Below are 18,192 nucleotides of genomic sequence, written 5' to 3'. Positions count from 1 at the left end.
GCAATCTTGCACCTACATAAAATCTGCATTTTCATTATGAGCTAGGTATTTTGCAAAAAGCACCAAGGTTTTTGCACCTGCTGGTTCTAATTGCAGCAAGGGCTTCATGAGTTTCTTTTCCTTTTTTTTTTATGGTCTTCCACTGGCATCATATGTCTTGAACTGCTGGCTAAGCACAGCTGCAGACCTCAATCTTCGTGCCTATCAAGCAATTCGTCCTTTCCTTATGATGCCATGTATTTTCTCTGCTTCTTGGGAGCACTTGCAGCATCACTAGTGGTACTTGATATGGGTCCAGTGGTGTTGTTGGAAGTTCGAGGTATTGCACTAAAACAACAAGTAGGAAAACCATGAGCGATCACTTGTTCTTGGGATATGGGGTTTACTGTAGAGATAACCGTCCATGTAATGATGACTAGTGTCACATGGCATTTTAAGTGGGCACTTGCAACACTGGAGCTCACCACGGTAGCAACAGGAGGGGACTACAAAATTACTACATCAGAACAGTTTATACTACAGGTAATTTCATGCAATCGGGCTTTAATCCTGCATCTTTACATTTGCTTACATTTTTCTCAACTGCAAAGAGTACCCTGTATGGTCTGTAAGTCTTTGCATAAATTCTGATAAACTTTAACTGTTGATAATATATTTGTATGTATTTTATGATATTAAATGATAAGACAGACTAGTGTCTGCATATATTTTATGCATTCATGACATACCTAAATTTTTCTTGATTTTTAAAAAATATTTCCAGGCTGTGCAGTTCATCTGTGAGTTTTTTCAAATTGTCACTAAACTTCAAAAATTTTACCAGTATTTTGGAAAAAATCTACATGTAAGTGAACCCATGCTGTCTAAAGTTGAGTTGTCCAAGAATCAATTGTAACAGTAGTTTCCATTGCCTCCTTTTAATATCTTCCTCTTTTCTGTTGGATTTACACGGTTTCTATAACACATCTAGCCTATGTCTGCTTTTCTTTATATTTGTCCATTTTGAGGTATCTAGAATGTCTTAAGTCTGCATCTATTAATAGCTTTTGTCATATTTGAATATTGATCACATAACATCTCTTCACATATTGCTCTTTCCCCTTTCTCTCCTCCAGATACTCCAAATATGTATCTTGGTTTTATTCAATAACTTTCACGTATCTCTTACACTTCTTTCCACATTTTATCCCTTTATATCTCTGAATTCATTTTGTATATTTTTTCTGATCTTTCAATTCACTAATCTTATGCTTGACTATGTCTAATTTGCTGCTAAGCACATTTCTTTAATTCATAAATTCAGTTGTGTTTTTCAGTTTTAGATTTTTCTTTTTTAAAATTTTTAAATTAATTTTTTTCAGTTTTATATTTTTCATTTTGCTTTTGTTATGTTTCTGACTCTCTGCTGACTTTCATCCTTTCCCTGTAATTTCTTGGAAAAATTATTTATAATTACTTAAAAGTCTATGAATGATCATTCTATTTTCTGAGTCCCTTATGGGACTGATCTTCTGTTTGTTTTTCTTGGTTTTGGTCATATCCTGTTTTCTCATAAACCTGGTAACTTTTGACTGATGGACAAAGTATTTGAAAAATTGTAAAAATTAGTGAGACTCTCTGTAACAATATGTATCAATTGAGAGTGTGTATTTTACTTCCAGGAGGGGAAGAAAACAGGACCCCTGAATATTCAAGATTATATTAATCAAATCAGAGATTGAGCTGATTTCAGAATTGGAGTTCTTCCTCTGTGAGAGCTGATCTGGTTTTGGGTCCCATTTACTCCTAAGGAATAGTCCTTCAAGGTCTCAAAGTATACTGATTATGTAAGAGAAGCAATTGATTTTAGATTTTATAAATAGTGGAAATTAGAAAACTAAGAGGTTAGGATGTGTATAAGGAGTTAATAGAGTTGGGATGAGTATCAAAGTTTATTTCTTCACCCAGCTCTTTTTCCATAAAAGCTGTCAAGGTGGGGTTTACCATTTCAGGGCAATGAAGAAGAAAATCAAATTTTAATAAATGACTGACTTTCCAGTTGCAGAGTCTGAAGACTTATAAGGAATTTCTCAAGAACTATTTTTCTAATCTTATACAGTATTTTTATTTGATTCCTAGTATTAAATCATTTCTATTTCTTATTCCATTACTGTTCTCCCTCCAACACTGGACCCTCATTTGCTCAGACAATAGTAACTAGGGACTGTGAGTCATGAGCCCTTCAATCAATCAGGAGTTGCCTCGAGCTTCTATATGGGAAGAGGAATTTTGTTTTTAGCCTCTGAATGCCACTTGTAATCACTGAAGCGTACTTTTCAGTGTAAGACCCTAGGGTCTTACACTGGTGTATTCACACATTGGTAATTGAAAATTTTGCCATCAGCTGGTCTGCTAGACAGCATAGATGGTAATTGCAGGTCTGATTGACATAAACTTTCCTCTAAATCTTGTCAGATCAACATTCGGTTATAGTGATAAGAGAGAAGTTTTAAATGTGGTAAGTCAATGGAATTTGGAAGTTGTTTGTTATGGAAGCTACTCTACCCAAACTAATGCACCCCTTCCTGTGTTTTATTACCTTACTGCGTGTATGCTATGTATTTTACTTATTATTCCTGTTTATTATCTTTCTTCACCCATTAGAAGATAAGCTTTATAACCATGAGGGCACGGGTTTTTATCGACAATGTTCACTGATGTAGTTCTAGTACCTAAAAGAAGGCCTGTAGTGAGTACTCAGTGTACATAGTGACTGTTAACAATGGATGGATAAGCAAAGGAATGGATACACGAGTGAGTGAATGAGTGAGTGAGTAGGTGGTAGGTTTCCACTTAAAGCATTTCAGGTTTAAGCAATTTTGGAACAAATGTGGTTTTCTTCTGTCAGCAGCATGGGATTGAAAAAAATACAAAAAAATCCATTCTATACCAAGTAAATACAAAAAAATCCAATCTATACCAAGTACATTTATCCTCGGAACGGAGTAAATTCTCAGCTGTCACAGAAAGTTATAATACCAGTTGTTGTCAGAAGAGTATAAGAATAAATAATAACGAATTGAAAGTGCTGTGTCTTCCTTAGTAGATATTAGTACATTAATACAGAACTTCTGAATCACTGTACTACATATATTGATGAAACAATAACTTAACAAACACATCCATCCACCTGTCCAGTTGATCCATCCATGCATCAACCCATTGATTCTTCGCTTCTATAATATTTATTGATAACCTATTGATAGAGAAGGAGATGCAGATACAAAGATGAATAAAACATGGACCACCCTGAATGGCTTCACAGTCAGAGAAGGAAGATGATTTCATTACAGTATTGTCTTCTCAGTAGCATAAATGCTGTTTTTATGCTTTCAAATGTCTGGAGGCAGAAACAGAGCTTTCAATTAATTCTTATACTTCTGCAACAACAACTTACATCCTTCTGTGACAGCTGGAAATTTACATGATGAGTGTCTAATTTGACTTCTCCAAGTCCCTCCTTATTTTTAAAGCTGAAAATAGACCGTTGCTGCTCTACTATCCCTACTCCTAGTCTGTGTGATCTCTGAGACTTCAACTATTTGTCAGGATTAGAAGTATCTCATTTGCTGTCTATGGAGTGTTTTTCAAAAAGGAAGCATGGATGATATTTTCTTGGCAGTGAACACCCTTTGTTTGTTGTGAGGGAATGCTCCAACAGCCACTGGGCTGTCTCCATGCTTAATAGACCGTAAAATTGAAATTCTCACCCTGACCTCTAAGAGATGAGATTAGTCAGAAAGTGACTCATTCTCTAATCAGTTGGAAGCACAACCTTTATTGTAATTTACCTTGGATTGGATCAAAGTAAAGAGATTTTTATTGCTGGACCGCTGGAACAATTTATAGCAAGGACTCGTGGGTGGGGGGAGGCTACCTGTTACAAAGGGCTGAGCAGCCCTTGACATTTTCTACAATCACTTCTCATTTTGACAAGTTGGTTGCTATAGGTCTAGTCTCAGATCTAACTCTAGGAACAGAATGAAAGGGACCCTGACACAGCCAGTTCATTCATTTTGCTCTCTTAATGAGAACTACAAAATTCCACATAATTATACTATGTTGGAGGCGGTTGCCATCCAACACAAAGACAGTCATAATGGTCATTTTTCCTGATCAGTACTCCAGTTGAACTCAGACAACATGATGGAACCAAAAAATGAATTACCTTTATGGTACTGATGACTTGATCTTCTGTTCATGCCATGTTATGACATTTCATGCCATTGCATATCCTTGTGAGAGTCTTTCTCTTTTTAAAGAAGGAGGAAACTGATTTTGTTTTCAACGAATTAGTAATAATTACTGAAGTAGATGAAATATCACTGAAATAGCTAAAATATGAGTCTCCATCAGTAAACTTGAAAAAAGATAGTACAGAGAGCACAAAAGGGAATGTATAGCCCTTTGTTATGAGAAAGAGACATTCAGCCCCTGACATCTGGAAACTGACCTGATGTTTATGTACAGGCTTTGCTGTTAGTAGGAGATGAGCTGACACTCACCAGAAGGCCATGGTGTTCGCCTGTTGGACATCATCTCAGAGCACAGGCATCCCACAGCATTAGACTGCAACCATGATGATATGAAACAAAGTAAAGACAATACATAGTCTTGTCCAAGAACAGACAAAAATAAGATGACTGTTCAAGGCACAAAAAGTGAAACATCCCCCCTTTTCCGACTAATGTGAATGAACTGCTGCTTCTTTACCAGTTGAAGCTTCAGGCTTGTTCCCATTTGCCTCCTTCTACAGGAAACTCAAGACCCTGGTTGTAGCATTGTTCCCACTTCCTGACATCACCTAATCTAGACCAAATCCCTACTCCCTTGAACTCTCTCCAAAATTACCTAACAAAAACCCAAATCCTATATTAACCTCTTACAAATGCCCTCTTCCTGAGCTGTCCCGTGGTTCATGGCCTGTCTTGTCCTTCATTGTGATGAAAAATATATCAACTCGTTCAGCCGTAAGCGGGTTCCTGGTGATCTTTGGTTTGATGGGCATTGACAGTTACCACATAGTGATTTCAAAATCACCCTTACTTTGTCAAATTTCCATAATCTAGCTGCAAGGGAGAGATTCACATCAGAGTGATCCCACATTGACCCAGAAAATTTTGGAGTGGTAAAAAGCTGTTTTGAGTGCCTTGACATGCTATTTTTCAATCATATTTTTCAATATATGATTTCAATTCATTTCAATCTATAATTATATATATGAGCACTCCCCAGTTTTTAGAATGCTTTGTTAACTATGGAATGTTCTCTAAACACCTACATAGACTAGGTGGTTTCTTTTAATGTGAAAGTATCATATATAGCAAGACACTCTGTAATGTGTATGTACAGTTTAAACAATAATAAAAGGAGTGTCTGTGGGGCGCCTGGGTAGCTCAGTGGGTTGGGCCGGCCTCTGCCTTCAGCTCAGGTCATGGTCTCAGGGTCCTGGGATCGAGCCCCGCATCGGGCTCTCTGCTCAGCGGGAGCCTGCTTCCCCCGCCCCCCTCTCTGCCTGCCTCTCTGCCTACTTGTGATCTCTTTCTCTGTTTCTAAATAAATAAAATCTTTTTTAAAAAAGCATTTTAAATAAATAAATATATAAATAAAGGGAGTGCCTGTATCTTTATAACCCAGTTTAAGAATGAGACCATTCTCATTTTGTATTTTTCATTCCCTTGCTTCACTTTCTGGTTTTGCTGCACTTGGATATGTCCTTAAATGATATGTGTTATAATCATTCATTTTTGAGTGCTACAAAGCTGCAAACACTACTGTATGTATTCTTTGTGACATTTTCATCTCAACATTCTTTTGTGAAATCTATCCATGTTTCTGTGAATACCATTACATGCATCTTTATCGTCACTATTGTATCATCATGTAAGGTGTCTATTGTTGATGGGCGTTTATACTGTTTCACTTTATAATGTTATAAAAATGCGGCCAGAATATTTTTTCCAATTTAATTTTTTAAATTTTATTTTCATCATGATTAAGTGTACTCTTTAATCCCCATCCCCTAAATCCCCCGTCACCCTACCAACCTCCCTTCTGGTAACCATCAGTTTGTTCTCTTTAGTCAATAGTCTTTCTTGATTTCTCTCTCTCTCTGTCTCTCTCTTTCTCTCTTTCCCTTTGTTTGGTTGTTTTTTCCCAAGTTCCACATATGAATGAGATCATATGGTGTTTGTCTTTCTCTGACTTATTTCACTTAGAATCATACTCCCTAGCTCTACTTATGTTGTTACAAATGGAAAGATTTCACGTTTGTGACTAAATGACATTCCATGTGTGTGCGTACCACATCTCTATCCATTCATCTGTTGTTGGACACTTGGGTTGCTTCCATAGTTTGGCTTTTGTAAAGCTGCAATAAACATAGGGGTGCATGTATGCCTTTGGATTCGTGTTTTTGTGTTTGGGGGATAAATATCCAGGACTGTGATTCATGGATCATGAGTAGTTCTATTTTAATTTTTTTGAGAAACCTCCATACTGTTTTCCATAGTGGCTGCAGCAATTTGCATTCCCACCACGAGTACACGAGCGGTCCCTTTTCTCCACATTCTTGCCAACACTTGTTGTCTCTTGTGTTTTGATTTTAGCTCTTCTGACAGGTGGAAGTGAGGTGATATCTCATTATAGTTTTGGTTTGCATTTCCCTGATGATAAGTGATATTGAGAATCTTTTTATCTGTTTGTTGGCCATCTGTATGTCTTTTTGGAAAAATGTCTGTTCATGCCTTCTGCCCATTTTTTAACTGAATTATTTGCTTTTGGGGGGTTGAGTTGTATCAGTTCTTTATATATTTGGATACTAACCCTTTATCAGATATGTCATCTACAGATTTCGTCTCCCATTCATTAGGTTGCCTTTAAGTTTTGTTAATTGTTTCTCTCAATGTGCAGAAGATTTTTCTTTTGATGTAGTCCCAATACTTTATTTTTGCTTTTATGTCTCTAGCCCCAAGAGGCATACCGAGAAATATGTTGCTGTGGCCATTGCACAGATACTGTGGCCTGTGCTCTTTTCAAGGATTTTTCTGGTTTCAGGTCTCACATTTAGTTCTTTCATCCATTTTGAGTTTATGTTATTGTATGCAGCAAAAAAAAATTGTCCAGCTTCATTCTTTTGCAAGTGGCTGTCTGGTTTTCCCAACACTATTGAAGAGACTGTCTTTTGGGGCACCCGAGTGGCTCATTTGGTTAAGCATCCTACTCTTGATTTTGGCTCCAATTATGATCTCAGGGTCATGGGATGGAGCTCAGCATCCAGCACCATGCTCAGCAGGGAGTCTGACTGGATTCTCTCTCTTCCTCTCCCTCTGCCCCTCCCCCAAACTCTCTCAAATAAATCTTTTAAAAAGAGACTTTCTCCCACTTTATATTCATTCTTCCTTTGTTGAAGATTAATTGACTATATAACTGTAGGTTTATTTCTCGGTTTTCTATTCTATTCCATTGACCTATATGTCAATTTTTTATGCCAGTACTATACCATTTTTAAATTACTACCACTGTGTAATATAACTTGAAATCTGGAATTGCAATACCTCCAATTTTGTTTTCCTTTTTCAAGATTTCTTTGGCTATTTGAGGCCTTTTGTGGCTCCATACAAATTTTAGGATTGTTTGTTCTAGTTCTGTGAAAAAATCCTGTTGGTATTTTAATAGAAATTGCATTAAATCTGTAGGTTGCTTTGGGTAGTATAGACATTTTAGCAATATTTGTTCTTCCAACCCATGAGATGGAATATCTTTCCATTTCTTTGCATCTTCTTGAATTTTTTCATGGGTGTTTTATAGTTTTCAGAATGTAGATCTTTCACCATTTTGGTTGAGTTTGTTCTGAGCTATTTTATTGTTTTTTTTGTCCAATTGTAAATGGGATTGTTTCATTAATTTTACTTTTTCCTGCTTCATTATTACTGTATAGGAATGCAACAGATTTCTGTACATTGATTTTATATCCTGTGACTTTACTGAATTCATTTATCGTTTCTGGAAGTTTTTGGTAGAGTCATTATAGTTTTCTATATGTAGTATCATTTGCACATAGTGAGAATTTTACTCTTCCTTACCAATTTGGATGCCTTTTATTTCTTTATGTTGTCTAATTGTTGTGGCTAGGACTTGCAGTCCTATATTGAATGAAAATGGTAAGAGCAGATATCCTTGTCTTCTTCCTGACCTTAGGGGGAAGCCCTCAGTTTTTCCTCACTGAGTATGATGTTGGCTGTGGGTTTTGTATATATGTCCTTTATTATGTTGGGATATGTGTCCTCTAGACCTACATTTTTTTTTAGGAATTTATTTATTTATTTGTTTATTTTTGACAATTTTATTTTTTTATTTGATAGAGAGCAAGAGATCACAAGTAGGCAGAGAGGCAGGCAGATAGAGGGGGCAGAGAGCCCAATGCAGGTCTCGATCCCAGGACCCTGAGATCATGGCCTGAGCCAAAGGCAGAGGCTTAACCCTCTAAGCCACCCAGGCGCCCCTATTTATTTTTTATTATTATGTTATATTAGTCACCTAGTTTGTGCAGGGTTTTTATCATGAATGGATGTTGTACTTTGCCAACTGCTTTTTCTGCATCTTTTGATATGATCATATGGTTTTTTCATCCCTTTATCTTATGAAGTAATATATCACATTGATTGTTTTGTGAATATGGAACCACCCTTGAATCCCAGGAATAAATCCCACCTAATTATGGTTTATGACTTTTTTGTGTATTATTGGATTTGATTTGCTAATACTTTGTTTTGATTGTTGCATCTATATTCATGACAGATATTGGCCTATAGTTCTCTCTATTTTTTTTTGTGGTGTCTTTATCTGGTTTTGGCATCAGGGTGATAGTGGACTCATTAAATGAATTTGGAAGTTTTCCTTCCTTTTGTGTTTTTCATGTAATTTGGTCCAGGATTTTTGTTTGTTGTGAGTTTTGTTTTGTTTTGTTTAGTTTTTGATTACTGATTCTATTCTATTGCTGATGATTGTTTTGTTCAAATTTTGTATTTCTTCCTGCTACAGTTTGGTATCTGTTTCTTCTAGGTTGTTCAATTTGTTGGCATATAGGTTTTCATAATATTCTCTTAAAATTGCTTGTATTTCTGTGGTGTTGGTTGTTATTTATCCTCTCTCATTAGTAATTTTGTTTACTTGGGTTCTCTTTTTTTTTTAAAATGAATCTTCTTAGAGATTTATCAGTTTTGTTGATCTTTTCAAAGAACCAGCTCTTGGTTTCATTGATCTGTTTTATTGGTTTTGGTTTCTCTGTCCTTTATTTCTGCTCTAATCTTTATTATTTCCTTCCTCTTGCTGGGTTTGGGTTTTGTTTGTTCTTGCTATGAGATTCTTGTACATATGTCCTGACAAAGACATACAAGAGTTTCCCTAAGGTGGGGTTTTTAGAACTATAGGTCATGACCCATTGTCCCATTCATGGGTTGTGACCAGCACTGAAAAGAAAATAGAACAGAAAATGTCAGTATACGTATAGTTATATGTGTGTGTAAATATAATAACAAATGTGTTTGTATATATGTATGTAAATGTGTATGTTTGTATTTTCTGGACTGTTCTGGAATATATTTTCTGATATAAAACATATTTTTTACTGTGACCTATGCCAAAAATGTTTTTTTTTTTTATATGCCAAAAATGTTTGAGAAGACTTCTCTAGGGAGTCCACCTAGGAATGAACTTGTAGGACAAATGATATGAGCATTTTTCATTTTTACACAATAATTTAAAATTGTTTTTCATAACGATTATAGCAGTTTAAACTCCACCAGCATTATATAAAAGCTTTGTTTTGTTTTGTTTTGTTTCACAATCTGACCAACACTTGGATTCACAAAAATTTTAAATTTTTGCCAAACTGAGAGAGATAAGTGGATATCTTACTGTGATTTTAATCTGAAATTTTCTGATGACTAAAGAGGGTGACCACCTTTTCATAGGTTTGTTGGCCTTTTTGGTCTCCTTTTTTTGTGATATGACTATTTATGACCATTGCCCAATCTTCTGTTTGACTGTTAGTCTTTACTAATTTGAAGGTTTTTTGAGTTTCTTCACTTCTAGAAATGCTTTTGTCTTTGTCTGTTTTGTCTGCCATTAATACAACTGTATCAAGTTTTTTAAATTAACATTTACATGGTATATCTTATTCTACCCTTGACTTTCAACATTTCTGTGTCCATATGCTTACAGTGAGACTCTTCTATATAGTATATATGCTATTTTAAATTATGTAAGTATTTTCCATATATGTATGCTATACACATAATACATGTATATACATACACATGCTATACATATATGCCATATATAATTTTTCAAGTTTAATCTGACAATATTTTTTCTTAAACTGTAGTTAAGTTTACTTATATTCATAGTAATTAGTGTAATATGTACATTTGTTTCTATTGTGGTCACTATAATATTTGCTTTTATGTATTATCTGTAGATTTTATTTGCTTTTATTCATACTTCTTTCAGATTAAAATATATTTTTCTCATTCCATTTTATATTTTCTACTAGTGCAGATATTATATATGATTTTTTATTTTCAGTGGTTACTCTAGAAATCACAACATTCATATTTAATTTTATGAATCAGTAGTTTTATTTTTCTTCTAGTTAAGAAAAGGAATTTGATATTCTTAAACTTTGAATATCTTCTCCCTGGCTTATATATACTTTTTAAAAAAAATTATTATTATTTTATTTTATTTTATTTTTTCAGTGTTCCAAGATTCATTATTTGTGCACTGCACCCAGTGCTCCATGCAATACGTGCCCTCCTTAATACCCATCACCAGGCTCACCCAACCTCCCACTCCCCTCCACTCCCCTCCCCTCCAAAACCCTCCATTTGTTTCTCAGAGTCCACAGTCTCTCATGCTTTGTTTCCCCCTCCAGTTTACCCCAATTCACTTTTCCTTTCCTTCTTCTAATGTCCTCCATGTTATTCCTCCAGAGAATCTTCTGTGGGTCGTTATAAATAAGTAGCTGGGATGCACAGTCACATGAAGAAAGTTAAGGGCCAAATGCATGGAGGAAAAACTTTCAGAAAGTGGTTGATTTTCTGTTTCTAGAATTGCTTCTCTTCTCTTAGATCTCCTGTTGGATTTGTAGGTGTTCGGAATGGTTTGATAACTATCTAACTGAACTCCCGCAACCTGATGTCATCTCACCTGCTACTCCTCCGCCATCTTGACTCCCACCCCCTGGCTTATATATACTTTTTGTTTTGTTTTAGACATATCTATTTATAGGCTTTCATTTTTTAAGTTATTGTTTAGACATATCTTATTTTTTTAATTCAACAATTAGATATTTTAATTTTGTATATATATCACTGTTTAGATTTATCCACATGTTTTACTAATTTCATTTGCTACCATTTCTTTTTTAAAAATTCTTTTATTGTGTTATGGTAGTCACCATACAGTACATCATTAGTTTTTGATGCAATGTTCCAAGATTCATTGTTTATGTACAACACCCTGTGCTCCATGAAATACGTGCCCTCCTTAATACCCACCACCAGGCTCACCCATCCCTGAACCCCCCTCCCCTCCCCTCCAAAACCCTCAGTTTGTTTCTCAGAGTCCACAGTCTCTCATGGTTTGTCTTGTTTCCCCCTCTTCACTTTTCCTTTCCTTCTCCTAATGTCCTCCATGTTATTCCTATGTTCCACAAATAAGTGAAACCATGTGATAATTGACTTTTTCTGCTTGATTTAATTTCACTCAGCATAATCTTTTCCAGTCCCATCCATGTTGATGCAAAAGTTGGGTATTCATCTTTGCTGATGGCTGAGTAATATTCCATTGTATATATGGACCATAGCTTTCTTCATTCGTCTGTTGAAGGGCATCTCAGCTTTTTCCACTGTTTGGCTATTGTGAGCATTCCTGCCATGTCACCATTTCCTTTAATATCTGAGATCTCTTTTACTTCTTCTTGAAGTACAGTCTTTTAGATCTTCCTTTAGTGAAACTCTGTTGACAATCATTTCAGTTTTTAATTTGCTGAAATTTTTTTTATTTCATCCTCATTCCTGAACAGTAGTTTTCTGTATACACAATTTTTGGTTGGTAGTTATTTCCTTCCAGTACTTTGAAGATATCATTGACTGGATAGATTCCATATTTTATTATTACTATTGAAAGTCAACTATCATTCTAATTGTCATTTCTTTGTATGTAATTTGGGAAATTTTTTCCCTCTCTATCTATCTGTAAGATGTTCTCATTTTCTGGGGTGTTCTGCCATTTTACCATAATGTATCTAGGGTTTTGTTTTTCAAATTTTGTGTTTGGAAAAAAAGAAAAAATATAGACTATCTTCTACATAAGGCCAGGGGCCCGGTTTGTCTTATTGACATTTTTACTCCTAGCCTTAACGGAAGGCCTAGTACATAGTAGGAATGCAATAAATATTTGATATGTAATGAGTAAATTTGTAAAAGAATTCTTATTAGTTTCCTTATAAATAACAGGAAGGAAACTTCTTTCGTATCTCAGCATATCTAATAAACATGTCTTATCTCAGATCTCTCCGGTAGTTCATGGAAGATAACCAGGAAATGAATGTTTTAGTTATTTTCTTTTTTTTCTTAAGGGCAAGTTTACAATTTTCCCTCTATCAATCTAAGGAGAACTTGACTTTACATTTAAATAAGCTTCCAAGTGAAAGTTTGAAGTCCAAGCAGTTTGACCTTGAAAAAAAAGTAGGGCCTAGAAAACTCTGAATAGTAAATAATCATTAATGACAAATAATGAGTGTAACTCATTTAGTTTCAGTCAAACTCATTCTTCAGAGTATGTTCTAGGGGAAACACCAAATATATTCCAAGCCTTGTATTTTTCAAATATTAGATGATGTGACAGAGAGGGATATAAATTTCACAGTAGGTGTCATGTATATTTTCTTTCCTCTTTCACCCCCCCTTTATATCCTCTCACTCTATCCCTAGGGTCCATGTGTGGATGTGTGTATGCACATCTATGTGTAATCATAGCCCATCTTATGAAATATTATGTATTATTCCTTCACTTCTCTATGTTTTCATCTTTGTTTAAAGCCTTGTGTTCTTTTCTGGCAGTTTAGCCAAATGTAAAGAGTATGAGCTTTCAGTATAAATCCCGTTTCTGTCATAATATCTTTATACCTTTGGCACGTTATTAAACCCTTGTCAGCTTTGGTTTTCTCATCTGAAAGAGAGAATAATAATAACTACTTCATGGCTTAGAGTAAGGATTCCAGATCTGTATTAAGCGGCTAACACATTCCTTGGTACGTGGTATACACTCCCTCTGTATCGGTTCCCCATTCTTCCAGCAAGATTCCCATCTATCTCCAGGATCAGAGAACATGGCAAAGGCACAATCCTAAGAGCTTGTTCTGATGTTTTCCAGAGCTCTGAAATGACAAATGACTCAAGGGCCCATCTGAGTTGAGCAAATACAAAGATTATAGTTATTGTTTTTACAAGGATAGCAAGAGGTAATGACTAACAATTCTGGGAAGATCTTATTTGTGTTAGCTGTTGGCAGCAGTTCTAGGCATATATTGTAAAGACGATATGGAGTACCATTTCCTGGGACATGTAGACAGGTGGTTACCCACTTTTCACTGTCACATATGAAACTGCTGTTGGTGTGCTATCCAGCTCACCCCATATCCCAGAAAGATTAACAAAACAAAACAAACAAAAACCACAAGTGCGATTTTGGTATGCCACTATTGGGTCGTTTTCAATTGCTGATTTATATTACTTCCCTTGTTTTTTTTTCTTTGTGTGTAAACTCTGTCCTTTTGCAGAGGTTGGTAAATTTTTAAAAACTAAAACTTCAGAGAATAAATATTGTAGATTTTGAAGGCCATGCAGTCTCTGCTAAAAATACTCAACCTTGCATTTATAGTGGAAAAACAGCCAGAGATAATACAAAAACAAATGAACATGGCTATAATCCAATAAAACTTGACTTACAGATCCTGAATTTTGAATAGAATTCATATAATTTTCATATGTCATGAAATACTGTTCTTTTGATATTTTTTTCCCCAACCACTAAAAAAATATAAAAACCACTCCTGGCTCCCAGACCATACAAAACATGTAGTGGGGATGAATTTTGTCCACACACCATTGTTTGCCAACCTCTGCCCTATTGGTCTCCTGAATTCCCTGTATTTATTTTATCACACGTCATTTCCTGGGTTGACTATTAGAACAAATAGGTTTCTACGTTTGAGTATTGTTTTTCTTTTTCTTGCCATCATAACAAATTTAGCAGTTTCAAACAGTGCCAATAGATTATCGCCTGGTTCTGTAGCTCAGAAACCTGGGTTGTCTGGGTCTGTTTCTGTAGTCAAGGTTCAAAGGCTGAGATCAAGGTGTCGGCAGGCTGAGATCCTGTTGGAAGGCTTTGCAGAGATTTGACTTCCAAGTTCTCTTTTTAGACAGAATCTGATTCTTGATGGCCATAGGAATGAGGCTCCTGTGTCCTTGTTTGTTGTTAGCTAAGAGTCAGGTTTAGTTCTCAAATCCTTTCTCTCTGGTCCTTACCTGTTGATGTCAATATCTCATAACCTTCTTAGAGATACACTTAGAAGAACACTTCTACAAGCCATGGTCAGCCATGGTTGGATCTTTCTCATATTTGGAATCTGACTTCCTGTTCCATAGCTTTGAAGTCTCACAGATCTGATTTCCTCCTGTTCATCCTGATTTTAAGGGCTTTAGGATTACTTTGGGTCCACCTAGATCATCTAGGACAATCTTTCTATTTTAAGGTCAGCTGATTCGTAAATTTAATTCTGCTAACGACATGTGATCAGCAGTACCAAGCATTTGGGGGAATAATGAAGGGACAGGAACCTTGAAGAGACATGTTTTAGAATTCAGAGTAGCATGATTACCACCTCTGTTTCCAACGTAAGTAATTATATATGTCTGTGGAGCACTAGAGATGTATCCAGAAATAATTTATCCTATCCAAGCATTTTGTGTTGGTAGATTAGATCCTCTCAGATTTGATATATTCCATAAATATACTGGAGGTAGTTTGTAGCTAATCCAGTAGCCCTTGTTTCTTAACAGATGATCTAGCTGCTTGGGAATAAATCTGAAATATACATGCTATGGTCTTTCCTTTCAATGAATAATTTTCTCCAAGGGTAACGTTTTCACTCCCCCCCAACTAGTGGAACTGTATTTCATATATAATTTAATTTTTTTTAGATTTTATTTATTTGACAGAGAGAGAGAGAGAGGTCACAAGTAGGCAGAGAGGCAGGCAGGGAGAGAGGGGGAAGCAGGCTCCCCACTGAGCAGAGAGCCCAATGCGGGGATCCATCCCAGGATCCTGTGATCATGACCTGAGCTGAAGGCAGAGGCTTAACCCACTGAGCCACCCAGATGCCCCTCATATATAATTTAATTTTGTCTTTTATAATTGCTGGTAAGGAACATATTGACATATTTTCCTGGGGTGGTTTTTTAAAATTTAGGATCCAGTTATTAATTTTTAAGTCCACTTAGTTACTGAATCATATGTATATGACTCTTAGGGCTAGAAACCTCTAGTTGATTCTCAGCTGCTTTCTTCAGCCACCATGTCTGACCTGTCACCAATCTTTTTTTTTTTAAGATCTTTTATTTATTTGATGGAGAGAGAGAGAGAGAGAGATCCCAAGCAGGCAGAGAGGCAGGCAGAGAGAGAGAGGAGGAAGCAGGCTCCCCGCTGAGCAGAGAACCCGATGTGGAGTTCGATCCTGGGACACTGTGATCACGACCTGAGCTGAAGGCAGAGGCTTAACCCACTGAGCCACCCAGGCACCCCATGACTTGTCACCAATCTTGCTGATTCTCAATGACCCAAGAATCTGTATCTTTCTTTGCATTCCTTGCCCCCATCCCTGATATACATCTTCATCATTTCTTATTCTATCTGTTGCAATAACTTCCTAATTGGCCTGTGTCTGGTTTCTCCTTTGTCCATATAATGACCCAGAGATGAAATCATCCAGCCTGAGCTTTAGAAAAACCGAGAATTCATTCCAACTCCTTAACATGACATTCAGAGATTTCCATTATATGACCCAATCCTACCTTCCAACCTCATTCCCATTATGGTCCTGGGGAGGAAGTGTTCAGATGGTGGCAGCTGAACACTGCTGTACCAAGACTTCTACAAGCCATGGTCAGAGAATGGTAAATAGGCCTGGGGTAAAGGGTTTGTGTAGTCATTGCAAGCAGGGCTTCTAAAAATGGACATGGTTGTTCAAAGATCCTTCCTTTCCACCTTCAACATTCAGTTGATTATGAAATCCAAGCAGGCCCTTCTACTTCCTATATTTTTAATTGCTCTCATTTCTCTAAGTCTTGCCATTGCCCCAGCATGGGTCTTACCTCTCTTCTGGACGACTACCCTGGCCAAACCTCTCTCTTTGTTCCCTTTGCTCTTTATTCTAAGCCAGTCATCATATTACATCAAGGTATCGTTCTAAAGCAGAGTTCTAACTTTAGTCCCTTTGTAATTCAAAACCTTCATTCTTTCCCCATGGTTTCCACTGAAGAGTATTTGCCCACGAATATAGTGTTAACAATTTGAGCCCTAGACCAGGCTGCTTGGGATGGGATCCTGGCTCTATTACTTACTTACCAGCTATGTGATATGAGACATGTCATTTTATTGCTCTAAGTGTCAATTTCCTCATCTATAAAATGAGGATAATAATGTTTACATGGGGTTGTTATGTGGATAAAAGCATATGAAGTATGAAGAGCTATTAGCAAGTAACTGGTATATAGTGTATATTCAAGTAATAGTAGCCATTGTAATGACTGTGAAATACTCAAGACATTCAGGTAGACTTTGTAAATGACTGGCCAGTTTTTACTCAATTAGGGATTTTTGAAAGTTAATGATTTGGCTAAATAACTCAATTTCAGTGGTCTCCCCTTTTCCCTTGAGCAGACAGCTAAGGATTATAACTGGTGAATGGTTTTTTGAAGAAAAGGCAAAGCGTTTCAAGCAAGTCAACGTTCTGGGCACTGATGTAGTCCGACAGTCCCTCTTAAGAAGAAGTCCAGGTAATTAAAGTAATTATTTGGTTTCGAGACTGTCTTACTCTTCATTTTGGTGGGCTCCATAATTTCCCTATATATGTTGCAAATGAACATAGTTGAATTTCCTGAATCCCTTAGGTCATTTCAAAACTCAGTAGCATGAAATATGAATCTGCAATTCATACAAGGGAAGAGGAAGTCAGTAGAAAATAAAATCCACAGTGATTTTCCATATATCTGACACACTGTGATTTTCAAAGGAGGCATTTATCTTCATCATAGATAGTTCTTTCCCTGAATGCATTTCCAGTATTTTCCTAGACATTTAAGAAAGTAACATAAAACAGATGAACTAAATGATTCACATTGTGAAAGCAATCCTTGATTTTTTTCAACACGATGTATTTCCATAAAATATCTTTTACATGTTCCTTTTACTAATCCAGTGGTTCTCAACCAAGAGATGGTACTGTGCACTGTGCCCTCCTCCCTCAAGACAGGGGAGCATTTAGAAATGAAAGGGGGTGTTTTTGTTACAATGCCTGGGGTGCAATGAATACCCTTTAGTTCCTAGGGTGTCTCATCTTTCATATCCAGAGACAAATGCCCTTGTTTTTAAGTCCGGAAGGTAGAGTTGGGAGACTTGGGACTGATTTCACTATCACTTTTAGATGTGGCCCCAGCAAGGAAGGGCTTTCCCACATGGGTAAGATCAATTCTGATGCCACATGGAGCAGAGCTAGGGTGAAGCAGTTAGCTCTGGCTGCTTTCCCCTCCCAAACTTCAGCACCATTCGGAATGTAGACTCCCTCAAGCCATGAGGTGTAGACAAGCAGCTCACCGTCACAAGAAATCTGGTTTATGTGCTCAGAAATCAGGTATTGTTTCTATAATCCCGTCTCTAGGGATTTTGATTTCTCATGAACCCAGCCTCCTCTACCCTAAAAATATCTGTAGAGGGGGCGATATATCCTTCCTCCATCATAGTCATCCCTAGAAAGCTTACCTCAGCAAACCTCCTACAGATCAGTCCTGATTGTCATCATCTAACTCT

The 18,192-nt window shown here is 36.5% G+C and overlaps 1 protein-coding gene across 7 annotated transcripts in view; it reads left to right on the top strand.

Annotated features, from left to right (window-relative positions):
- Positions 1 to 18,192, top strand: part of SYTL5 (synaptotagmin like 5) — a 142,679-nt gene that overhangs the window by 55,666 nt on the left and 68,821 nt on the right. For all 7 annotated transcript variants that reach the window (XM_044235506.1, XM_044235509.1, XM_044235511.1 and 4 more), the window contains exon 4: positions 17,047 to 17,162. In XM_044235506.1, coding sequence (XP_044091441.1) covers positions 17,047 to 17,162 — 116 coding nt within the window. The remainder of the gene's footprint in view (positions 1 to 17,046; positions 17,163 to 18,192) is intronic.

This window comes from Neovison vison, chromosome X (genome assembly GCF_020171115.1).
Source record: "Neovison vison isolate M4711 chromosome X, ASM_NN_V1, whole genome shotgun sequence".
Classification (NCBI taxonomy): Eukaryota; Metazoa; Chordata; class Mammalia; order Carnivora; family Mustelidae; genus Neogale; species Neogale vison.
The sequence above is the reverse complement of the archived record's forward strand: the minus strand, read 5'-3'. Positions and strand labels throughout refer to the sequence as shown.